Source organism: Eretmochelys imbricata, chromosome 1, assembly GCF_965152235.1.
Source record: "Eretmochelys imbricata isolate rEreImb1 chromosome 1, rEreImb1.hap1, whole genome shotgun sequence".
Taxonomy (NCBI): domain Eukaryota; kingdom Metazoa; phylum Chordata; order Testudines; family Cheloniidae; genus Eretmochelys; species Eretmochelys imbricata.
In genome coordinates, this window is record NC_135572.1 from 340539161 (window position 1) to 340561598 (window position 22438).

General features: G+C 40.4%; 1 protein-coding gene across 1 annotated transcript in view; it reads right to left on the minus strand.

Annotated features, from left to right (window-relative positions):
* The window catches only part of PCLO (piccolo presynaptic cytomatrix protein), a 535987-nt gene that overhangs the window by 143925 nt on the left and 369624 nt on the right, over positions 1–22438 (minus strand). The window contains exon 12 of the mRNA XM_077807877.1: positions 19631–19756. Within this exon, the coding sequence (XP_077664003.1) occupies positions 19631–19756 (126 nt within the window). The remainder of the gene's footprint in view (positions 1–19630; positions 19757–22438) is intronic.

The following is a 22438-nucleotide window of genomic DNA, read 5'->3' on the forward strand; positions in this document are numbered from 1 at the left end:
TGAACTTATCTAATTCTTTTTTGAACCCTGTTATACTTTTGGCCTTCCCAGAATTCCCTGGCAACGAGTTCCAAACCATTCATGATTTTATATACATCTATCTAACTCCCCTTACTCATCTGTTTTTGAAGATGAACAGTCCCAGTCTTTAATTTTGATTTTTGCCTCCTTTGATTTTTGGTAAACAGGTAAAAGCAAATATTTCAACTGCTAGGGCTTCTTTTTCATAAACAATTTTTTTAAAAAAACTGGTTTAATAAAAATGATGGTGTCAACCATGGAAAGAGGTTTTCTACTATACAAATACTGGAGGGGGGGTGGTTAGCTATACTTTTTATTAGTCAATGACAAATTATTATTAAAAACAAAATTAGGTTAATAAAACAAATTGTCAGAGTAAATATGAGCCAAGTTCTTTATTTACCTTGAGCAAATTAAATACTCCAGATTTGATGTCCTCTGTATTGCGCTTTAGGAATAGAAATTTCTAAATTTCACACCATAGTATACATTTTGCAAATTGTTTCTCCAGATAAATAAATACTGCATTCCAGGAAGCAAGTTGCTTTTGCCCATCATGGACAAGATTCTGATCTCAGTTAGGCTGCTGTAAATCCAGGGTGACTTCATTTACTTTAGTGGACGGTTTCAGAGTAGCAATCATGTTAGTCTGTATTCGCAAAAAGAAAATAAGTACTAGTGGCACCTTAGAGACTAACCAATTTATTTGAGCATAAGCTTTCGTGAGCTACAGCTCGCTTCATCGGATTTAGAGACTAACCAATTTATCTGAGCATAAGCTTTCGTGAGCTTTCATCGGATGCATCCAATGAAGTGAGCTGTAGCTCACGAAAGCTTATGCTCAAATAAATTGGTTAGTCTCTAAAGTGCCACTAGTACTCCTTTTCTTTTTACTTTAGTGGAGTTATTCTGGATTTACACTCGTATAATTACCATCAAAATCTGGCCATTATACAGCAATGGAGGTGGAGTACATGTCTTGCAGCAATTTGCTGCATCAATAACTCTCATAGTAGGAGTAAGTGTAAGAAGCCTACATCCTAGTAGCTGGTGGTGTGAAACATGTTGGCAAAAAAGAAAACTATAGGAATGACAAAATATCATCCTCCAAGGGACAGTTACAGGGGAAGAGAAGAAGAGGTAAATAAAGAAGAGGATACAATAAATATCTCCATAGAAAACAGATGTGCTGTTTTACACTGGAACACCATAACTCCAGACTTCTCTGTGGATCTTTCAAGAACTATTGAATAAAGTGGCTACATGCTGTTTGTTGGCCAGAAAACCATAAAATTGTCTACAGTTATAAATCTTAGGGATACTGTGCCTTTGAGAAGCCTAGAGTAATAACTAAAATGAAATGAACAACTATTCACTCTAGGCCACCCTTTCAATCAGCACTTTAATGCATTATCCCCCTCATTTTAAAGTTTAAATGTCTTCTACCATGTATGATATGCTATCTCAGATGAATTATTAATCTCATCCAGAAACTGCCTGGGGTTCCATACATATTACAATTAGTTTGCGATAAAATATGATAATCCAGCTCTGAGGTGGCATTTGGCATTCTTATCCTGGCATTTTTTTAAAATCCAAAGCAGTTATTTGTTCAGTAAAGGTAAAGATGTTGTGGGCATTCCTTGGAAATAGTAGAAGGCCCACACATTGCTGCTCTTGTCTTTAAACCCTAGTTGATCACTTCAATTGTTTTCTATCTTCCCTTCTTGTGTGTCATGATAATTGAAAGGAATGTGCTTAATTGTTGTGGCTGTCCATATGTTCATGTAAACTTTCTGGGCAAGAATTTGTATATGAACAACTTTACTAGTTTTTCTGAATCATTTCCTGGGATGATCAAATTTTTAATAAACTTTGAAGCAGTAAAATTGCTTCTAACATTTCAAATTATACTAGCTGCCTTATTAGGCTAGAAATTATTAAAGAAAGCATTTGGGTATTAGCAAATGTTGAAGCTAATATTGTATCAGGATTTAATATAGTTGGATGCTAAATTCTGCTCTTGCATACATACATGTGGCTCCCATGGACTATCATGGGATTTACCTAAGAGTCTATGGGGTCAGAATTTGGCATCATAACCATATATCACTCAATGTAGTATAACAGAGAGCTTTTTATTAACACTGGAATATATTGTCTGATTGCAAGCTGACAGCTCAGACAGTAAAAGATCACCATACATTACTTTGTGTTAATCGGATCAGAGTGAGTACTGGAGTTCTCTTTTTCATATTATTATAAAGTGTTCAGGAAGAGCATCAGTCCAAAGACTTCTCTGCATGGAAAGTTGGTGTGTGGCAGGTTGGGCTGTAAAATCTACAGTGCTCTTGCCTGCTACACACCAACTGTTTTGTGGACCCTGCGACTGCTCACTAAAAGTGCTGTAGTGCGCTTTGATGTACTGCTGTTTCAACAAGCTGTTTCAAGCAGCAGTAGATCAGAGCACACTTTGAAACTTGTAGTGAGCAGCAGTCAGTTAGTGTGAGGCAGGTTAGCACACTATAGGTTTACATCCCATTTTGCTGCACATTAGCTCTCTATGTAGATAAGCGCTAACACAGCTTGATGTCTCAGTACATCAATTTATTGCTCATTTGAGACCTCTATTTCCCCCCTTCTGGGTATTATTTACTTTATTAAACACTCACTATTCATGGTGCTTCATAAGCAAAAGACGGAGCTCCTGCCTGGAAGAGCCAGATCCTGCAACCAATATGCATGGATGGATACACCATCCATCCAGAGTCATATTAAAGTCACCTATGTACATACAAGTGAATGGGCCTCTGTAGAGATATATACATGGAGTCAATTGCAGGACCGGGGCCTAAACTAAGATATTCCTAGTGATTATTGCAAACTATAGTTTAATAAGTCCCTGAAATGCAATGAAAATAAGAACTGGGCTCAAAGGGAAATGGAAGTTCTCAGAACCTACCAGGATTTGGCCCTTACACTTTTTTATACTCTTCTTGTATTCTCTTCTTTTGATTTAAATATAATTATATTATCCTATACCACTGGTCTATAGAGTTCCTGTCTCTTACCCTCCACCCACACCTCGTGTAAACTTTATAAAGGATATAACACATGCAGAGTTAAAGCATGCATCACATCATGTATCCATTAGAAAGTGTGCACCCCGATATCAATTGATAAGGCCAAATTTTTCAAAAGAGTTTGTTAATGTATCTTATACTCTAGTCTTTATTTATCTGTCAGGAAGGAATTACATTTTACAATCACACTGTTTTTAGCCTCCCACCGAAAACCAGGCAATGAGTACAATTTCAAAAGAGTATCAATGTTAAGCATTGATAATTTGAAGCAGTTTGAAGCTTATGCTCAAATAAATTTGTTAGTCTCTAAGGTGCCACAAGTACTCCATATCTTCTTTAAGTATAGCCAATACACTACACCACTAGTCAAAATGACCTAACTATGTGTAAGCGGACTGTTGCCCCCTTACTAACATTCAGTGGGGGTGTTTTAGTTGCTAGCTCCCAGTACTAAAAAGGGGGAAGGGTTGATGGGGAATCAGGACCCTGAGACTGACGGTCCCCAGGAACAATGGGGAGAGGCCAATGCTCCAGGTCAGCCTGAATGACAGGGCAAGCAGGCTAATCAGGGAGCCAGGAAGCCAGGGAGGTACTGTCCTCCATGTCAGACAAAGTGGGGCCGAGCTAAGGAGAAAGCAGGGGCCCAAGCTGAGCTGGGGAGCAGAGCTATGCCAGTTCCAGAGGGATCAGAATAGCAGCCCAGAGAGAGCAGACCCTGTCCTGGGAACAGAGCTGCAGCCCCAAAGCTAGAGGCACAGTCCGGAGAGAACAGACTTGACCTGGGAGCAGAGCTGCAACAACCAGAGCCAGAGGGGCCAGAAAAGCAGCCCAGGAAGCAGGTCAATGCTGGGAGCAGAGTCACAGAAGCAGCCTGCAGAGCAGACCTGTCCTGGGAGCAAAGCTGTAGCAACCAGAGGCAGTGGGGCCAAAAAAGTAGCCCAGGGAGCTGGAGGCAGAGCAGCAGCCATGCAAAGACAGAGTGGTGGACCTGGGGCTGGAGCAGTCCGGAGCTGGGTGCGGTGAGCAGCTGTGGAGAGCGAGGGGGAGCCTGGGCAGCGGGCCCAGCAGAGGGAGATGCTTCAGCCAAGAGGCTCTGCAGGCCAGGTGTGGATTGTAACCCTGACAGGGTTGGGGCGACACTGGAAAGAAGGGTCCTACCACTTAGAGCCTGAGAGTGTGTGGCTACCACCAGAGCAAGTGTCCAACCCACAGCATCCCTACAGCACAGCCAGGGCCGGAGAAGGAGGCCTGGGACTTACAAGGAACAGACTGTGAACTGCCCTGACATTCCAGAGACACTGTTTGTGATGTTCCCTGCCACAGAGGGGGGTGATGTGTTTCCTTTAACCTTTCCCATTTTGCCTTATTCTTTTAAAAATTAATTGTTGATTAAATAACTTGCATTTGCTTTAACTTGTATGTAATGGTCAGTGGGTCAGAGAAGTGCCCAGGGCAGAGAGACTACCCCGGAGTGGGGACACCCTAGCCCCTGTCCTAGGTGACCACAGCAGGGTTGGGGGTTGAGCCCCCCAGGAATCCTGGGCCTAGACTTGTTGGGGTTACGAGGACTCTGGAAGACAGGAGAGTGGAAGGGGAGGCCACTGGGTAAAAGAAGTGGGAGCAAGGACTCAGATCCTTTCGCTAGCCCACTTCACCGGGGTAGTGCAGAAACCAGGAAAGTTCCCCACAATAGCAGGACTATTCCCCCGCTTACATAAACAGAAAGTTTGAAGTGGCAGTATCTATCCAGTTTTAAGATACCAGGCTTTAAAGTTAGACACTAATCAGAATGATGAGTCAGGGTAATGTGGTGACTTTTAACTTAAAAACAGTTTGTACATTTTTTCATCTAACTGTTTAGAAATATTCTCTTTTGTCTTCAAATAAACCTAGTGATTTTCATGCCAAAACCAACCTTCCTAGCCAAAATTGCAAGGGTGATAAATGTAGGCCTGATCATAGAACATGCTTGAAGCAATTTAAAGGAAATTCCTAATGCGGTTTTCTGAAAGTATTTATATGACTTTTCCCCTTTAATCTGTCTTTTAAGACATTCATTTTATATATTAATTTACATAATTTTACATAATTTTGTAATATACTGTAACAACTGATAATGGAACTGGAAATATGAAAAAGTAATTTTATAATTACAGCAACATAAATTTAAGAAAAGAGGAATTGTCATGCCAGATCAGACCATTGTTTCATGTAGTTCAGCATCTTCTCTTGGTCAGTGGCATGTAGCAGATGTTTCAGAAGAAGGTGCAAGAAACCCTGAAATGGGCAATTATGGAATAACTAGCTCATGGAAGAAGTTTCTTCCTAAGTCCTCTCAGTGAGTGATTGCCTTAACTTGAGCCATTTTAGAAATGTCTTTGTTTTTCTCCACTTCCTTCCTCTCTGATCTTGAGATACATAGGAAACATAAAAAGAACAGGAGTACTTGTGGCACCTTAGCGACTAACAAATTAATTACACATATTGAATCTATTTCCTTACGTTAAGTATCCTCACACCTTCTTGTCAACTGTCTAAATGGGCCATCTTGATTATCACTACAAAATTTTTTTTCTCCTGCTGATAATAGCTCATCTTTACTAATTAGCTTCTCACAGTTTGTATGGTAACTTCCAACTTATCTGTATGTATATATATATATCTTACTATATGTTCCATTCTCTGCATGCGATGAAGTGAGCTGTAGCTCACGAAAGCTTATGCTCTAATACATTTGTTAGTCGCTAAGGTGCCACAAGTACTCCTTTTCTTTTTCGGATACAGACGAACACAGCTGCTACTCTGAAACCTGTCATAGGAAACATATTTGACCTGGACTCCAAATTAGTCTTTGGGAAAGATGGATCTCAGCAAAATTGTTCTGTAAATCGCACAAATACATGGCTTGCTGCTTCTCAGCCTATTAATAGCAGCAGTTTGTATTACGTTCTATCACAGGGTGTGCTACAGAAAGCAAAACAATGGCACTTCAGTTTCATAGTTAAACTCACTCTGTAAAAGCTTTTGGAAAAAATGACTGTGTCCATAACCCAGAACTTATACAAAAAGATGCTTTTTTGCCCTGCATTTTATAATTAAGAATACACCAGGGTGATTTTCCTCTTTAAAAAAAAAAAACCTTTGTTGTACAGTGACTCTGGAATGATCCTGCTCTCTCTTTTTCTTACATGTGCATATCAATATGGAAACTACTATCATCAAGCAACATGAAACAGATAGATACAGTAGGGTAAATTTTCTGTGTGGAGGCACTTGAATAAGTAATTACCATTAAAGTCAATGAAATCTGTAAAAAGAAAAGGAGTACTTGTGGCACCTTAGAGACTAACCAATTTATTTGAGCATGAGCTTTCGTGAGCTACAGCTCACTTCATGAAATCTGTGTGACTGAATCCCTGTTCTTCAGGCTTAATTTTGCTAAGTCTTGCCTGAGTGTCTATTGCCTGTATCATGCTGTCGCATAGCCCTCAAGGCTAGGATTTTCAAAGGACCTACGGGAGTTAGGCACTCAATTCCCTTTGAAATTAAATGATATTTGGACACCTAATTCCCTTTGGCAGATTTGAAAATCCAAGCCCTAGAGGCTAATCTACACTGAGGATAAGAACCTACTACTGCTACTACTAAACAGTTGACTGCTTTAGCTCAAGTAATAGAGGCCTGTGCTTTTGATGCTGTATGTCTAGATTCAATCCCCACTTACAACCCAGTATAGATAGTTGTTATGCATGACATTGTTCTGGCAAAGACTGCAGGCAATTCTCCCTGCTACTTTCCCAACAGGCCCTAGTCATGTGTAACCCAACTGTGTCCACATATCTATTCAGGAGATACCATCATAGGGCCTAATCACATCAGCCACGCTATCAGAGGCTCGTTCACCTGCACATCTACCAATGTGATATATGCCATCATGTGCCAGCAATGCCCCTCTGCCATGTACATTGGCCAAACTGGACAGTCTCTACGCAAAAGAATAAATGGACACAAATCAGACGTCAAGAATTATAACGTTCAAAAACCAGTCAGAGAACACTTCAATCTCTTTGGTCACTCGATTACAGACCTAAAAGTGGCAATTCTTCAACAAAAGAACTTCAAAAACAGACTCCAACGAGAGACTGCTGAATTGGAATTAATTTGAAAACTGGATACAATTAAGTTAGGCTTGAATAAAGACTGGGAGTGAATGTGTCATTACACAAAGTAAAACTATTTCCCCATGTTTATTTCCCCCCCTCCGCAGTTCCTCAGACGTTCTTGTCAACTGCTGGAACTCGCCCACCTTGATTATCATTTGTGACAGGATCGGGCCAGATGGCTATAGGAGAGTAATAGAAGGCAGATATATTAGCCCCAGGCTAAGTAGGTCCCTTTTCCCTGGATAAGGTAACAGAGAAGGTTCCAGAACAATCAGGAACCTTCTGGAGACAATTAAGACAGGCTGATTAGAACACCTGCAGCCAATCAAGAAGCTGTTAGAATCAATTAAGGCTGGCTAATCAGGGCACCTGGATTTTGAAAAGGAGCTCACTTCAGTTTGTGGTGCACGTGTGAGGAGCTGGGAGCAAGAGGCACTAGGAGCTGAGAGTGAGAATGCGGACTGTTGGAGGACTGAGGTGTACAAGTATTATCAGACACCAGGAGGAAGGTCCTATGGTGAGGATAAAGAAGGTGTTGGGAGGCGGCCATGGGGAAGTAGCCCAGGGAGTTGTAGCTGTCGCACAGCTGTTCCAGGTGGCACTCTAGACAGCTGCATTCCACAGGGCCCTGGGCTGGAACCCGGAGTAGAGGGCGGGCCCAGGTTCCCCCCGGTCCTCCCAACTCCTGGTCAGACACAGGAGGAGTCGACCTGGACTGTGGGTTCAGAAAAACGGCCAAGCTGAGGGCTGCCGTGAAGCTCCAAGGCGAGCAAATCCGCCAAGAAGCGCAAGACCCACCAAGGTAGAGCAGGAACTTTGTCACACACTACAAAAGGTTTCCCCCCTCCTGGCCCCGCTCTTCTGCTGGTAATAGCTCACCTTACTTGATCACTCTCCTTACAGTGTGTATGGTAACACCCATTGTTTCATGTTCTCTGTGTATATAAATCTCCCCCCTGTATTTTCCACTGAATGCATCTGATGAAGTGAGCTGTAGCTCATGAAAGCTTATGCTCAAATAAATTTGTTAGTCTCTAAGGTGCCACAAGTCCTCCTTTTCTTTCCACTGGTGAGTGTGTGTGACCAATCCAGCAGAAAGGCAGGCTTGGAAACTGTGAGCAAGGAAACTTCCGGCTATTATATTTTTCCTAATGTGTTCAGAGAAACAGGGTTTCATGTTCATTTGTGTAACTAAACAGTCTTGCACCAAAGAAATATCTGACATATTAGTTTCTACTCCTGACTGAAACAACATGGCAAGGCTCCGAATATTGGCTAAGCGCTAAGGCCAAGGAACAATAGTGATGTGTCTAATAACAAAGTTTACCACTTGCACAGTGCTTTTCTATCCTTAGATCTCAAAGTGCTTCATAATAGTGAGTAAGAATTATGAAATATATGCCTCATACAGTTTTACTACAAACTATTTGCAACAAAATGAAATTCAGCAACAATAAACCTTGCCCTCCACCCCCACCCTGCAAAGTGTTATATGATACATCTGGTGATCACCTTAAGCCTTGAAGAATGAGAATCAATAACCTTTGTTATTTTGAGCATCAATAACTGCAAATTCTATTAATATATTCTATTCATATTTACACTGGTGATTAATCCATTTCTGAAACTTGCTAACAATATAGCCTGTGCCAATAAGATTTTTTTTTTTTGGAGGGCATTACTGATTGTAGAGAAAATTTAAATATAAATAGGCAAATAAGTAAAAATCTTGCCCAAATTGTTCACTTGCTAAAAAGAGCCGAAATTTCCCCAAGTACATAAGAATATAAGAGCTGCCATACTGGGTCAGACCATGATCCATTTTGCCCAGTGTCCTGTCTCAGGCAGTGGCCAGTACCAGAGCTTCAGGAAGAGTGTACGGAATGGGGTAATTATGGTATGATCCATTCTTGTCTTGGACCTATCCTCCATGAACTTATCCAATTCTGTTTTGAACCGAGTTATACTTTTCGCCATGGCAATGAGTTCTACAGGTTAGCTGTGCATTGTGAATAATATCACCTCCTGTTTGTATTCCACCTGCTATTAATTTTATTGGGTGACCCCTTGTTTTTGTATTGTGTGAAAGGGTAAATGACACTTCTTTAGGAGGTTTTTCCTACAATATTCATAGTTTGGCTGACATGGCTTTCCCAATGACAACTCTATGGGAAAAGGGAATTTATCTGTACAAGACTCTTTGAGAGTTACTGATCTCAAGGAAGATATGATCTAAATTATTTTTATATGATGTCTTAAAAATATGCTCCACGTCCATCACAGGTTATGGGGTTATATGCAGGAAGACATGATGAGTGAAATTCTGTCTTGTGTTATGCAGGAGGTCAGATTACATGGTCTTAATGGTCCGTTCTCACCCTAAAATCTATGAACCTTTATTATACTGCACTCCTCAGTCCATTTGTCTCCCCCTTCCTCATTCTCACAGCTATAAAACACTTTGGGATCAAATTTGGGAAAAATCCTCAAGGGGGCCAGGAAACACCACAAGCCTCCCCTCAAGGAGTATCATCTAAATTAATTCTATAGGCTTCACGGGAGAAATAAAAGAAGGTTTAGCTCCTGCCATGAACCAGCAGATCCATGTTATTCCACATTGCCTCTCAGCTCCTGATTATTCTCCCACAGCTATGGCTGTTTCACAGTGTTGGGGAACTGCAGTTAGGAGTTAATACTGCCCCAGACAGATCACTAATAAATATATTTTAAAAACATAGTTTTCTAATGAAGTGCTCCTTAAAAAGCCCAGATGGATCAATTTGTCATGTGTTTAAACTACCTCTACATAAATTCTATGCCCTTTTTTGTGAAGCAGGGAAAGAATTGTTAACTATCCTAAACAGAGACCATAAAAAGGATTGTGGGTGCTCATACGGGTATTGCTTCTCAATGATTTCAACATCAAAGGTGTGCAGTTTGTAAATCAAAAGATTTTTTTTTCTAACTGCTCTCTCTGTAAACTCAGCATGGGATCTGAAAGTCAAGCTGAGTTTTCCTTCTCATGCACCATCCTGAGTAACAAAGGTTCTGCAGGCCAAATTAGACCCTTACATACAGCTGTGCTCCCCTCACGCCTTCTGATAGGTTGGACAGGCGTGTTTGGAACTTGTGCAAACAATTCACGCACAAGAAAGAACAGAACCCAGCTCACTCTCAGGTAGCTATGTTGATTGTGAACTGGTAATAGGTGTAAAGCAGTAAAAATATATTGTTATCTTCTGAAGTCAGCAGATAAGACTCATACACATGCAGAAAAGATTTGCTGAGTAAGAAAGTGCCCTTTTTGCCAAGTCACTTTTTAGGGCACAACTGCACTTTCAAAGGTTCACTGAAGCAATTAATTAAAAAAACAATTATCTTATTTGTCTACTATCAATAGACACACTTATGAAAAGCAGCTTGCCACATTTGCCACTAATAATCATTCTTCCTTTGGAAGAGGAACAAGTCAGAGTAATAGTTTGAGAGGAGAATCCAATATGTAAGACAGTAGCACAACTGCCTCAGTGACAATTTACAGCTGACATAGGGGGGCTGCTTTTGGCACGTTTGGATTAAGTTCTTTCCAAAGGGCTTTAGATCAAAGCTTTCAACACAACTATAGAACTATCTACTAGTTGGCATGAACTTTCTTTAATAAAATCAGTTTCTGCTGGGACCGATAGACCTGTGCCTGAAGCCCAGGGACATTTTGAGAGACAGCTCCCCCTGTTCACACACCCCGAGAATGAGCACAGGCAGCATTATAAATCACTAGGACTAATGCTCAGAGACCAGGGGAAAGTTAATTATTTTCTTCCTGTGCAGCCATATATTAAACCACTCAAACAACGAAATGGGATAACTGGTTCAGATCAAATAAGAAGCGACTTAAACTTTTGCCTAGGACCTGAATTCAAACTTCTCTGTGGAAGCATGCTTCTCTTTTGTTGCTGTGATATTCATCTTAGAGCTCACTTATACCTCCTGGTTTCTGCCAATCAAAGTGTCATGAGAGACCTGTTTATTCAGGATTCTGACTTGATGGGGACCAGGAAAGCTCTTCTCATTTCATTGTGATGCAGCCACCTGTGTCCCTCATCTGCAGTTTTCTACAACTTTTCAAATATGCTGCAGGACCTTCTCTAAAAGTGCGTTCCACACCAGTGCTCAGGAAACACTGGACCAGATTAATGAGTTGAGCTCATCACATGATTCAGGGATGGGCGGAAGGCGGGGGGGGGGGGGGAGAAAAGATGAGTGGCTTTCTGCTCTGGGTTGCCTGACTGCCTATATCTATACCCCATTTCACCAGGAACACCCCCAACCATCCCTCTATGACAACAGCTGCTATTGGTGAGATGGAAAGCCAGAGTACTGGCTGTACACTACCTGGGAATCCCCTTTAAGTGGGTGTGGTCTTTTACACTACTTTATTCCAGTAGAATGAGCACAAAGTGGCTAGAATTGGGTCCATTTTGCCTTCTGGGGCATAACAGCTCCTAACACTGATACCATTGCCTGCTCTTCTTCCTAAGTCACCGCAGACTCATGGGAGGCCCATAATAAAGAGTAGATGAAAACTGATTCTCACCAATGGTATGCTATAAACCTTCAATGCAATTAAGCAGATATGTGCAAGGCAAGATACAAACATATTTAGTTTGTTGGAGAATAAAACTCTTGTCTTCCTTTCTGGTACTTCCATGGGCTATGTAGGAAGATGTAATTAATTTTACTTCATTGTCCTGAATTTAGTCAGCAATACAGTTGCGTTCCATCATTGTTCTAACAGCACGTACTGTAAATAGCCTGTTTCCTGTTACAGCAGACAGTGTGCCATCTTCCTTCTCAGAAATGTTTTATGGAGTAGCATTATTTTTTTATACACATCTCATATTCTCTTTGCCAGACTGTCATTTGGCCAAATTCAACTCCAGTGTAAAGGGGGCTAACGATTCTTGGTCTACTGACTATTATTAAATGATAATAAGGTACAACGCTCATGATTTCAATGGAGTTGCACCAAAACTGAACTGGATAGCATGACTGTTTTTTATCTCATAGAATATGGTTAATATATTTAAAATGCCACAGCTAATTACTAATAAGTTAGTTGGCATCTGTCCATGTTATGCTTACTAATAGGGTGCCATATTTACATGTTCAATGTACAGTGGAAGTTTGGATTTGTTTTTCCTCACATTGTTAATGGTTTTTTTTATTATTACATTTTGTTTTCTTATTTTTCCAGTTAGAGGAAACGATGCTTGAAAGGCTGCAGACATTATATGCAAAAAGAAAAGGAGTACTTGTGGCACCTTAGAGACTAACCAATTTATTTGAGCATAAGCTTTCGTGAGCTACAGCTCTCATGAAAGCTCATGCTCAAATAAATTGGTTAGTCTCTAAGGTGCCACAAGTACTCCTTTTCTTTTTACATATTTATTATGTTTGTGTATCTGCATATATTTATATATAATGTATGAATTATGTGTGTGTATATGTATATAAATCTATTTTAGGGTTTTACACTGCTGCCCATCACCACAGTATCTGATCACTTTCCAAGTAAAATAAGTAGCAATAAAAAAGTCCCCAATAGACATCATGGATTATCTGCCACTTCTCCTTTTTCAGGTTCAAAACTCTACTTGGAGTAGGTGATTTTCTGTTTGATTTTTATTTTAGATTTTATTAATTCCCTTTTTTTAGTTTAAAATGTGGCAAGGATTTAGAGGTAGTTGTAGGAATAGGATTTTATATTTGTATTAGAGGTTATAATGATTGACGGTTATAATAATGTAGCATATATTAAATGTATTAATGTATGATTTGATTTCATCCTGCCAACCACCCTTTTTGATTTCAGGACAGGAATAGACCAGAATAGTCCTTATGGCTGAATACGGTCACCTTTTGTTTTAGAATAAGATTTCATTACAGTATTTGCTATAAGGTCTTGCTTCTTGCATGCATGGCAAACTAAGTTGTGTAAGGTTCTTTTGTAATCCCTTTAATAACCATATAATCCTTTCCAAAATGTTATCCTGTCTGAAAGTCTCTGTAAAATTGTTTGGTGTGAGTAAAGGATGTGTGTATGGTTACGGATGAGTGTGAAAGCCATCACAAATGTCCAGATGGTCAAGAAAAAGTGAGAGACTGGAAACACCCGGAGACAATCAAAAACATCCATTGTATCCGATGCTAAACATGTTAGCAGCATGGACAACCTCAGAGGTGAGGCAGGCACCCCCCAAAGCGAGACAACAAATAGGAGATAACGATGGGAAGCCCGACAATAACCATCAAATGATAACAGCAGAAAACCCAAGATTAACACCACTTAAGGACTAATGATTACAGGATGACATTGCAAAATGCATGGACTCAAATGGGAATTTACAACTATAAAGATGGGGTGTTTTGCCATGAAACTCTGGGTTCAGTCCTGCAAAGCCTCGGAGCATCAGATTGTGACCGACAGAACCCAGCTCCTCACTTGTGCCCAATCTAACTGGCCATTAGATTGACTTGCAATACGACAGACTGGTAACTAACTATAAGACCATCTGCAGGACTTGTGTGTGTGTGTTTGGGGGGAATTGAATGCCTATGCTAACTGTTATAATTTCAATAAACGTGGCATATTGCCTTTTTCTCCTGAAAAGAGCCAATGTGCTTTTTATAAGCATAACATAGTCAGTGATTAGTTAGCATGCCAGAGTCTCGTTCGTTATCGGAATTAACCAGACAAATCGCTCCACCAAGACTCTATATATGTTAGGTGGGGCTGGTGGCACCACCTATTACTAAGGTTACTTGACTATTTATAACATAACACCTTGTTTTCAGTTGATTAACTTTGCTGAACTGTAACCATTTCAGCAGAAAACTTCCATGCTGAGTGTCTGCCTTGTGCTGAATTCTTTTGAAAAATTTCATTCCAAATGGTTCAGCCATTTTCCAGGACTAGACTAGCAAAATGCTATTTTGCCCACGTTAAAAAATTTCACTGACCTTTACTCTGAGCATCTCTAGCACCATCATGATTTGGAGCAAGGATTTGACATTTGGCAAGAGCTGGGGGGATGAGGGCACTGTACCCGGGATATGTCTTTTGCCATCCCTCTAAAAATACACCTGAATCTGAAGACGTTATAAACCGTTGAAAAATTAGTTTGCACGTGCTCAGTAGAGACTTTCCAGAGCTTTGCAGCTAAATTTCCAGAAGATTCAGTCTTCAATGGGCACGTTCCGGTCAGGGGCTGAGCAGGAGTTTCCCTGCAGTTCCAGCTCTGGGCTGTTGTGGGCCAGGACTGGGCACTGAAACAGAAAACAGAGAAACTGTCTCTCCTGTACTTCCAGTGCTCCTTGCCCCTTGCTGGGCCCAGGCAGCATGGACTCATGGAGGAGGAAGCTGCCTCATTTGAACACCAAAAGGGCAAAAGCTTGACTTTGTGGGTGGATTGGAACAAGTAGCCTGGGACTGGAGGCTGGCAATGGAGGGAGGGAAGGGAAACTGGGTTTTGGAGTGGGGGCAGGAGAGTGGAGTTCGGAGCTGGGGGAAAAGACTGGGATCGGGAGGCAGAAGGGAGACTAGAACTGGGTAGGCAAGAAGACTGGGACTGGGTGGCGGTGCTGGGGAGAACTGGGACTGGTTAGGCAAGGAGACTGAGACTAAAAGCACTGGATGGGAGAAACTGGAAGGGGGAGATTATGACTTGCTGGGCAAGAGACTGGGTCTGTGATGAGAAGCTTGGGGAAGAAAACTGGGACTGGCTAAGTGGGGAGAATGGTCTTGGAAAAGGTGATACTGGTTGGGAAGAGACCAATCTGAGATAGTTTGGAGGCAATGGGGCAGAACGGGACAAGCTTCTGCCCACTAGAGTACAAAGGCCACTCCAAAGCCAAGAATGGAACTCTCAGTTCCTAAGCCTCACCATCCCTCTGTGCTCAGCAACTATCTGCGAAAACCACTGGCAAAATGTCCCAGGCCCCTCCAGTGCTGGTCCACATAGAGGATGACTACCTGCTACAGCAATCAGTTACTTAGTTAGCTCAAGTGGTAGGGATCTGTGCAGTGGATCTAAAGGTTGGAACCTGGCTCATGACCCATGTGGGTGTCAATAGAATACTATATGATGGAATTTCTGGGAGTGGGGTTAGTTTGCTTTTTTAAAACCCTAGGAAAATTAAACATTGCAGTAAAACTGCATGAAAAGAACATTATTAAGAGCTCAATAGTTAGGAAATGCCAGAATTAAAGTTACTTGTGCAACCTTTTGCTTATGCATTATGATATAGTCCTCAATTACATGTCCATATATTATTTTTTCCACAGGTCCCCTGCCTCATTGAGTGCACAGAATGAACCTGCTCTGGGGATGAATCAAGGTTGTGAAGTGAAAGAGGCTGTTGCCCATGGGACTCCTACCTCATCAGATGCAGAAGGGGTGCAGTGAATGAGGCAGGGCTTGCAGGATGAAAAAGGATGGTCTCATGGTTAAGGCAGTTGAATGCTGCCCTGGAGAATTGGATTCTATCCCTGGCTCTTCCTCAGACTGTGATGTCTGATGCTGGGAAATTCACTCAAGTAAGGCTATTCAGAGGTAGTAACTGATTGTGTATTCCTCGTTTTCTGGGTGCCTGACCTGAGACCATGGCATATGATTTGCAGAAGCTTTGAGCACTCACAGCTGCCGCTGAAGTCAATGAGAACTATTCTTTGAAAATATGAAGTGCTATAAAATGCTAAGGACTCTGAAAAATTCCTAAGTGTCTCAAATTGGACACCCAAAATTAGAAAACACTACTGATGTAAATCTGTGTGCCTCAGTTCCCCGTCTGTAAAATGGGGACAATACTACCCTATGAAGAACAGGGTATTCTCAATATAAATTAATTAATGTTTGTGAAGCACTCAGACACTAGAGTGATAAGCACCACAGAAAAGACCAGGAGGACATTAATAATTCTATCTCCATAGCAGGGTTTGAACAGTTTACAGTAAACAAAGCCTAAGGTCACACCTTGCACAATAAGGATAAAACAAAATATTGAATTAATTAACTGAGCACTGTCTATTATGTGCATGGAATGAAACTGGGGTCCTGTGGAAAAATATTATGGGATCATGTAATTAAAGACTGTATCACAATACATATGCATGAGAGATGCTCAGGCAATCTTTGTTGGGCATTTCCTAATTTTTGAATGTTTGACTTTGCAATTTTAATAATTTTTGTGTTTGTAATATAGATATACATACATATAAATTGTAATTCTTTTTGTAAATCTTGTGACTGATCACTTTTCTCTCTTTCTTTTTTTATAATTAATACATTCAATAAATATTATATGCACCCCTCAAAACAATAACAGGTGGAAGTTTACTGAACTGTCTCTATCAACATGAAAGTGAGTTCAGACACGTGTCTATCAAACTGTGACAGTAGCCGCACTTGACGGTTCAGTGGAATCAGCTTTCCACTTCCAGTTTCTGTGACACCAATGAATGATGAATCAGAGCTATTTTTGAACTCCTGCAGCAATTCAAGATGAGAGAACCCAGAAAGACTGGCGTTTCCTAATCACTACTGCAGATACACCTAATAACATTAACAGATTCAAAAAGAACATACAAGCAAGATGCATTGTAATATACTGACTTGTGCATATATTCATCACTTTCTTCCACTGGAGGGAATTTCAGACCTGTTCCAGTACTTTCAGGTTCCTGCACCACAAGAGCTTATGGAAATATTGCTCTTTTGTAATGAGTGGAGGCCACATTCCTGGAAAGGCTGGTGAGTCATGATTTCTGTTCCTGATGACATTTGTATATGCTTAATTGATGACTATGGAGTATGTACAATAATAGGCAGCCACGAATCATTACAGCACCAAAGTGAATCATGATTGCTATACAAATAGATTGCTGATCAAAGAGCATTAACATTTGCAAATAACCATATGCGTAAGATGTGCACCTCCCTTCTCATATGTGATGAGACAGAGAGTCTGAAAAACATACAAGGCTAAGTTCTACTCTCAGGCACCAGTACCAGTAACTTTGTTGGACTAATTCTGGATCCACACTGTTCTACCAGCAAGCAGACGGTGATCCACAGACCTTACTACAAATCAAATACATATTAGCAGATTTAGAAGTTCAGAAAACAAAATCAGCATTAGCCACATGTACACCTGACCAAGAAATGCAATCGTAGCAGAGCCAGATAGTCTCTGCAGATGAACAATAACCTTTTAAAACAACATAAAAAGTCACTTGGCAGTAATTGTAAGATGGAGCAAGATATATTTTCAGCAAGTTACGATGAATGGGAGGTGTATCGAGTGGGTGGGCATACCCTACTAGAATGCTCATTTTGACCCTGATAGGGAATAGATTACGCAGCAGCAGTGAAACTATATTCCGTGCTGTTCCAAGGGCTGCATTCTGTTCTCAGCAATAGTGACACAAATGCAGTGTAACTCCATTGATTCTGAGGGAGTTACGTCCGAGTTATGCTGGTATAACTGAGTCCAGAACTGAGCTATTAAGGTCAATTTAAAATATGGCTGTTCCGATGATGCAGAGGGAAAGGGAAAAGAGGAGATAACTATTTCATTAATCTGTTCATCTGGCCATGGCAATGACACACAGTGGTAATGACAGGAGAATTCAGATGACCAGTCACTTGGTTGGACACTGTCTGCTGGACATAGTAAATTCAAACTTCTCCCTAACACAGCTGAAAACATCAATGAATGGTATGTCAGGAGCTATTTTAGAACTCTATTCCAATAGCTGTTCACAGCAAAAGAGCCCAGAAGGCTAGTTTTCTGCTCAGCACAGTGAGTGGATTTTCACTCATTAAGTGCCTCTCCTGATTCCCAAAACACTCCATATTGTGGGCAATATTGCATTGTTGCTTCCTAATCATCCTCTGGATTTCCAAAACCCATTTAGTTAAGGAAATAGGCACTTCAGTCATATCTATGAAAGACCATTTTTTATGGGTGGAAGGTGTAAATATTTGTGGGGAAACATGAACAAAGGTAGGGCCAGATACTTTAACATATATTCAGACTCAGGACTTGTCTACACAGCTGTACAGTTTGGACTACAGGGATCTGAATAGCAGCACACATCAAAGTATTGCACTGTAACTCCCCATGTGGATGCTGTGGACATGAACTAAGAGGTTCCTAGTTCATATTAATGTAATCCTCTTCAACCAGTAGTCCGATCTGTAGACATGTACCTTATTCCATGACTAAGCCATTGAATGCAATGGAACCACATGCTGAATCAGGCACTAATTCAATATATCAATGGCAGAATCAGGCCCTTAGTAAAAACAAAGAGAAAAATTTTTTGTCACTGAGCAATTCCCTCATTAATCTTTAAATTTACTTTGAAAATAGAACCTTTTCCTTATTTACGGCCTACAAAGTATTATTGACAAAGAAAATAACAAGCATTTTAAAACCAAAAGGTGCAACAACAAATTTGGGTTAAATTCTACTCTTGGTTATTCCCAGAGCGTATTGAGATGATTCTTTTTGTAAATACATTCTCTGCTCAGTTTATCATGTTTGCAAAATGATTGTGAATCAATCCTGATTCCTGCAAATATATTTGTTGTTCATGTACCAAAAAGTTTATGTGAACAAATTTCAATCTGTCGGGAAAGGAGGGTGTCAAGAAGGGCTCACTTTGACTATTCAGTCTTCTTTATTTGTGGTCCTTTTTCTGCTCTGGATGACTGATTTTATTTTAAACAGAACAACAACAAATGATGATGAATTCAGAGAAGGGAACTCTTGTCCAAACATGAACATTGTTTGCAGATGAATTCAGGTACTCATATGAAGAACAGCCATTCCTCAATTGTTTGTAAGAAGAAACGCCCATTTATGGGAATGTTCAAAGAGAGTGTAATAAGCGGTAAGAACATTGTCAAACTAAACACAGAATCCAAACAAATATTTGCAAGTACCGTTTTGAACTCCTGAAACTATATCAGTATATTATGTACAGGATGTACTGGGAGTGGCGGGGGTGTCAAAATCAAGGCCAAATCTTTCTCCATTCTGTCGTATACATTCTCCACTGGTGTAGGGGACATTAAAGGATCTTCCACCAGGATCTGATCATTGAACAGTCCAAATGCTGCTTTAAGTCTCATTGGAGAGGGTTTTGGGTCTAGAACTGGGGAGCTGTAATTGACTCCCTGATGCCTTCCACCCTGCCTTTGCACTGAATGCTGCCCTGGAGAAAGAATGAATGTAGCCCACAAATCATGCAATAGAACATTCCTTGGGTGCCAGTTTTTGATGACACCTTTATCTTACCTTCCATCAGCTTCCCTGTCTGCTCTGCATTGCCCCCGGGGAGGATCTTGGCAATGTAGGCTCCAATTTCTCCATTGTTCCCTGGAATTTCTTTCCCACCTACAACTCGGATTCCCAGTCCATTGCCTGCAATCAAAAGAAAGAAACAACTGGGTATGGGAAGAGACAGAAATATTGGATATTTGTCTGAAGAGAAGTGAGGACAGAAGACACATCACAAGCTACGTAAAGGAAAACAAACACCTACAGCAGCTTCTGAACTTGAGCATGGAGATTAATTTTACTATCAAAACCACACTGCCCTTGCCAATAGAGAATTCTTCTAGTGGAAAGGGAACATGGGCCTGCTGAATTCACAAAAGGAGAGGCTCCCAACTCCCAAGGTGTTGGAGATACAGAGAAGGGCATCTCTAGCTCTACGGAAATGGAAGCCATCTGCATGGGTGTCTCCTGTCTCCCTGGTGGATTCCCTCCCCATAACAGTATGGTTCAGTCACTTTGTAACTTAGGAAAAATGTTAGAGCATTATGGAAAAGTTCCCCAAGTTCCCCAGATGTAATTGCTGTATCACTGAAGCCACAGACCCAACCTCTCTCATAACACTAAAAATATACTCTAAAACCTACTCTGTGTACTTCTAATAACCACAACGTACTGCAAAATTGTTAATTAGGATGGCAGATATACGTACAACAATCCTTAATTTGAGACAGCAAATGCACTTAGTTTTATTACATATCTAAAAAAAATACATGTAATTTAGATGAACACATGATAGCGGATCTTGCAGGAGTTTGTAAAGAGTGAGTGTGAGACAACTGTGAACTGCAAATATACTGTCTTTGGAAGGTACTCTCACTTTTCTTACACATTTGCTTTTACATCAAAGAATATTATCAGAATATAAGAAATCTACAGTCATATGGTGTTGACTTTGGTGGTGATGTTAAGTAGAGTTGGGTGGGAAGTGGTTTTCCTGCCAAGTGACAGTTTTTAAGATTTCAAATATTTTTCTAGTCCTGAATCAGGATGGAAAGGTCAGGAAGGTCAAATTCTCAAAAATTTTGGCTGATTGCCTGAAAGAAAAAATAACCAGATTGGGTCAATCAAAACATTCTGATTATTTCAAAATGTTTCATTTAAATTTTGACCTTTTTAAATAAAATTAAATTTGTTTGAATTTTGAAACAAAAAGGCATTTCAACCTGGAACATGAAACTTTTTGTTTCCAAAATATCGAAACCTGATATTTTGACTATTTCTTCGTCTTCTTTTTTCTTCCTTCTTCCTTTTTTTTTTTTTTTTTTTCCAAATCGGGATGTTCTGACCTTTTCCCACAAACAGTTTCAGTTCTGATGAATCTACATATTCTAACTAAACAAGCATTTCAACCCTTGGTAATTAATTCAGATAAAAATAGGATATTGTAGTAGATTGATGAATCTCTGCATCTAATGTTAAAATAATACTTGCTAACTTCTTAAAAGTTATTAAGTTGAACATAGTGGAATAGAATTTGATTATTTTCAGTAAGCAATAAACAAATCACAAAATCATCATTTTCAGAAAGTTGATAATACTCTGTAAAAACATTTAGGAGTTTGATGGAATTTAGCACTATTCTGGATTAGGTGGTATATTATTATTTTCTTTCTTTATATGAATGTATAGTAAAATAAAATGCATCAATCCTGTGCTCCTCTGTGAGTTTTACAGAAATTAAAGATTCAATCCTTAAAACAGATGAGTACTTCACATCAGGTAGGTTATGGGAACCATCTGTAACTTAATCAAGTGAAAATACACCACCCTTAAAGTCCACAGAAGCAAACAGATGGGCTTTGCAATGTGCCCTGAAGGGTCAACAGAGATGATCCCTTTCAGACCGTAACTGGGAGTAACTTCCAAAGCTGAAGGCCCTTACAGAGAACATCATGCCGGCAGCTCCCTCTCTTAAATCAAAGCTGTGGCAGCATAGCACAGGAAGAGAGGTCCTATCTCAAATAAACAGGCCTCAATCCATTTAAGCCATCTCAAATAAACAGGCCTCAAGCCATGTTATTTATTGCCCAGTGAATTCATGAGGGGTCACTCCACTGATGTCTATCAGCACTGGATCAGGACCATAGAGTTTTATGCATCAAAATCAACACCTTACATTTCACCCAGAAACATGCAGCCAGTGAAGATCCTCAAGTGCTGTTGTAAGGTGCTAGGGGTGGGACATCCACACTTAACCAGGGTTGTGAGGAAACTGGAATTTCCTTCCCGTGGAAAATTTTGGAATTCTGAAAATATTTTCATTCTGAACTGGAAAAAAAATTGGAAATGTGAAATTTTCTGCAGGAAGGAAATGTTTGAAAAATTCTTGGCTGGCCATGTAGCAAGCCAGTCTAGGTAGACTGGGAGCTGGGCACCCTGACAGGCAATTCCAAAAACTGATCAACTGGAAATTTTTCTACCAGCTTTACACTTTACACAGGCTGCCCCATACCATACCAGATGCATTTTCTGAACAGATTTAAGGTGGGATTTTCAAGAACACCCACCACTGGCCTAACATTGTCCCCCCGGGAGTCAGTGATAAAATCGCATTGCTAAGCACTGTTGAAAACCTCACCCTGTAAATCCAAGTAGAGTTAAGTGCAGTGGTCTAGTCTAAAGGTGACAGAGATTTGGATCATGATAACAAAGTCCACTACCAAGAGAAACTGTTGTAACCTTAAAAGCTAGATATAGCTAGCAATCGTCATCTTGGTCACAGCTGCTACCCAAGCAGACTCCCAGATTGCACAGTCAAAAAAATTA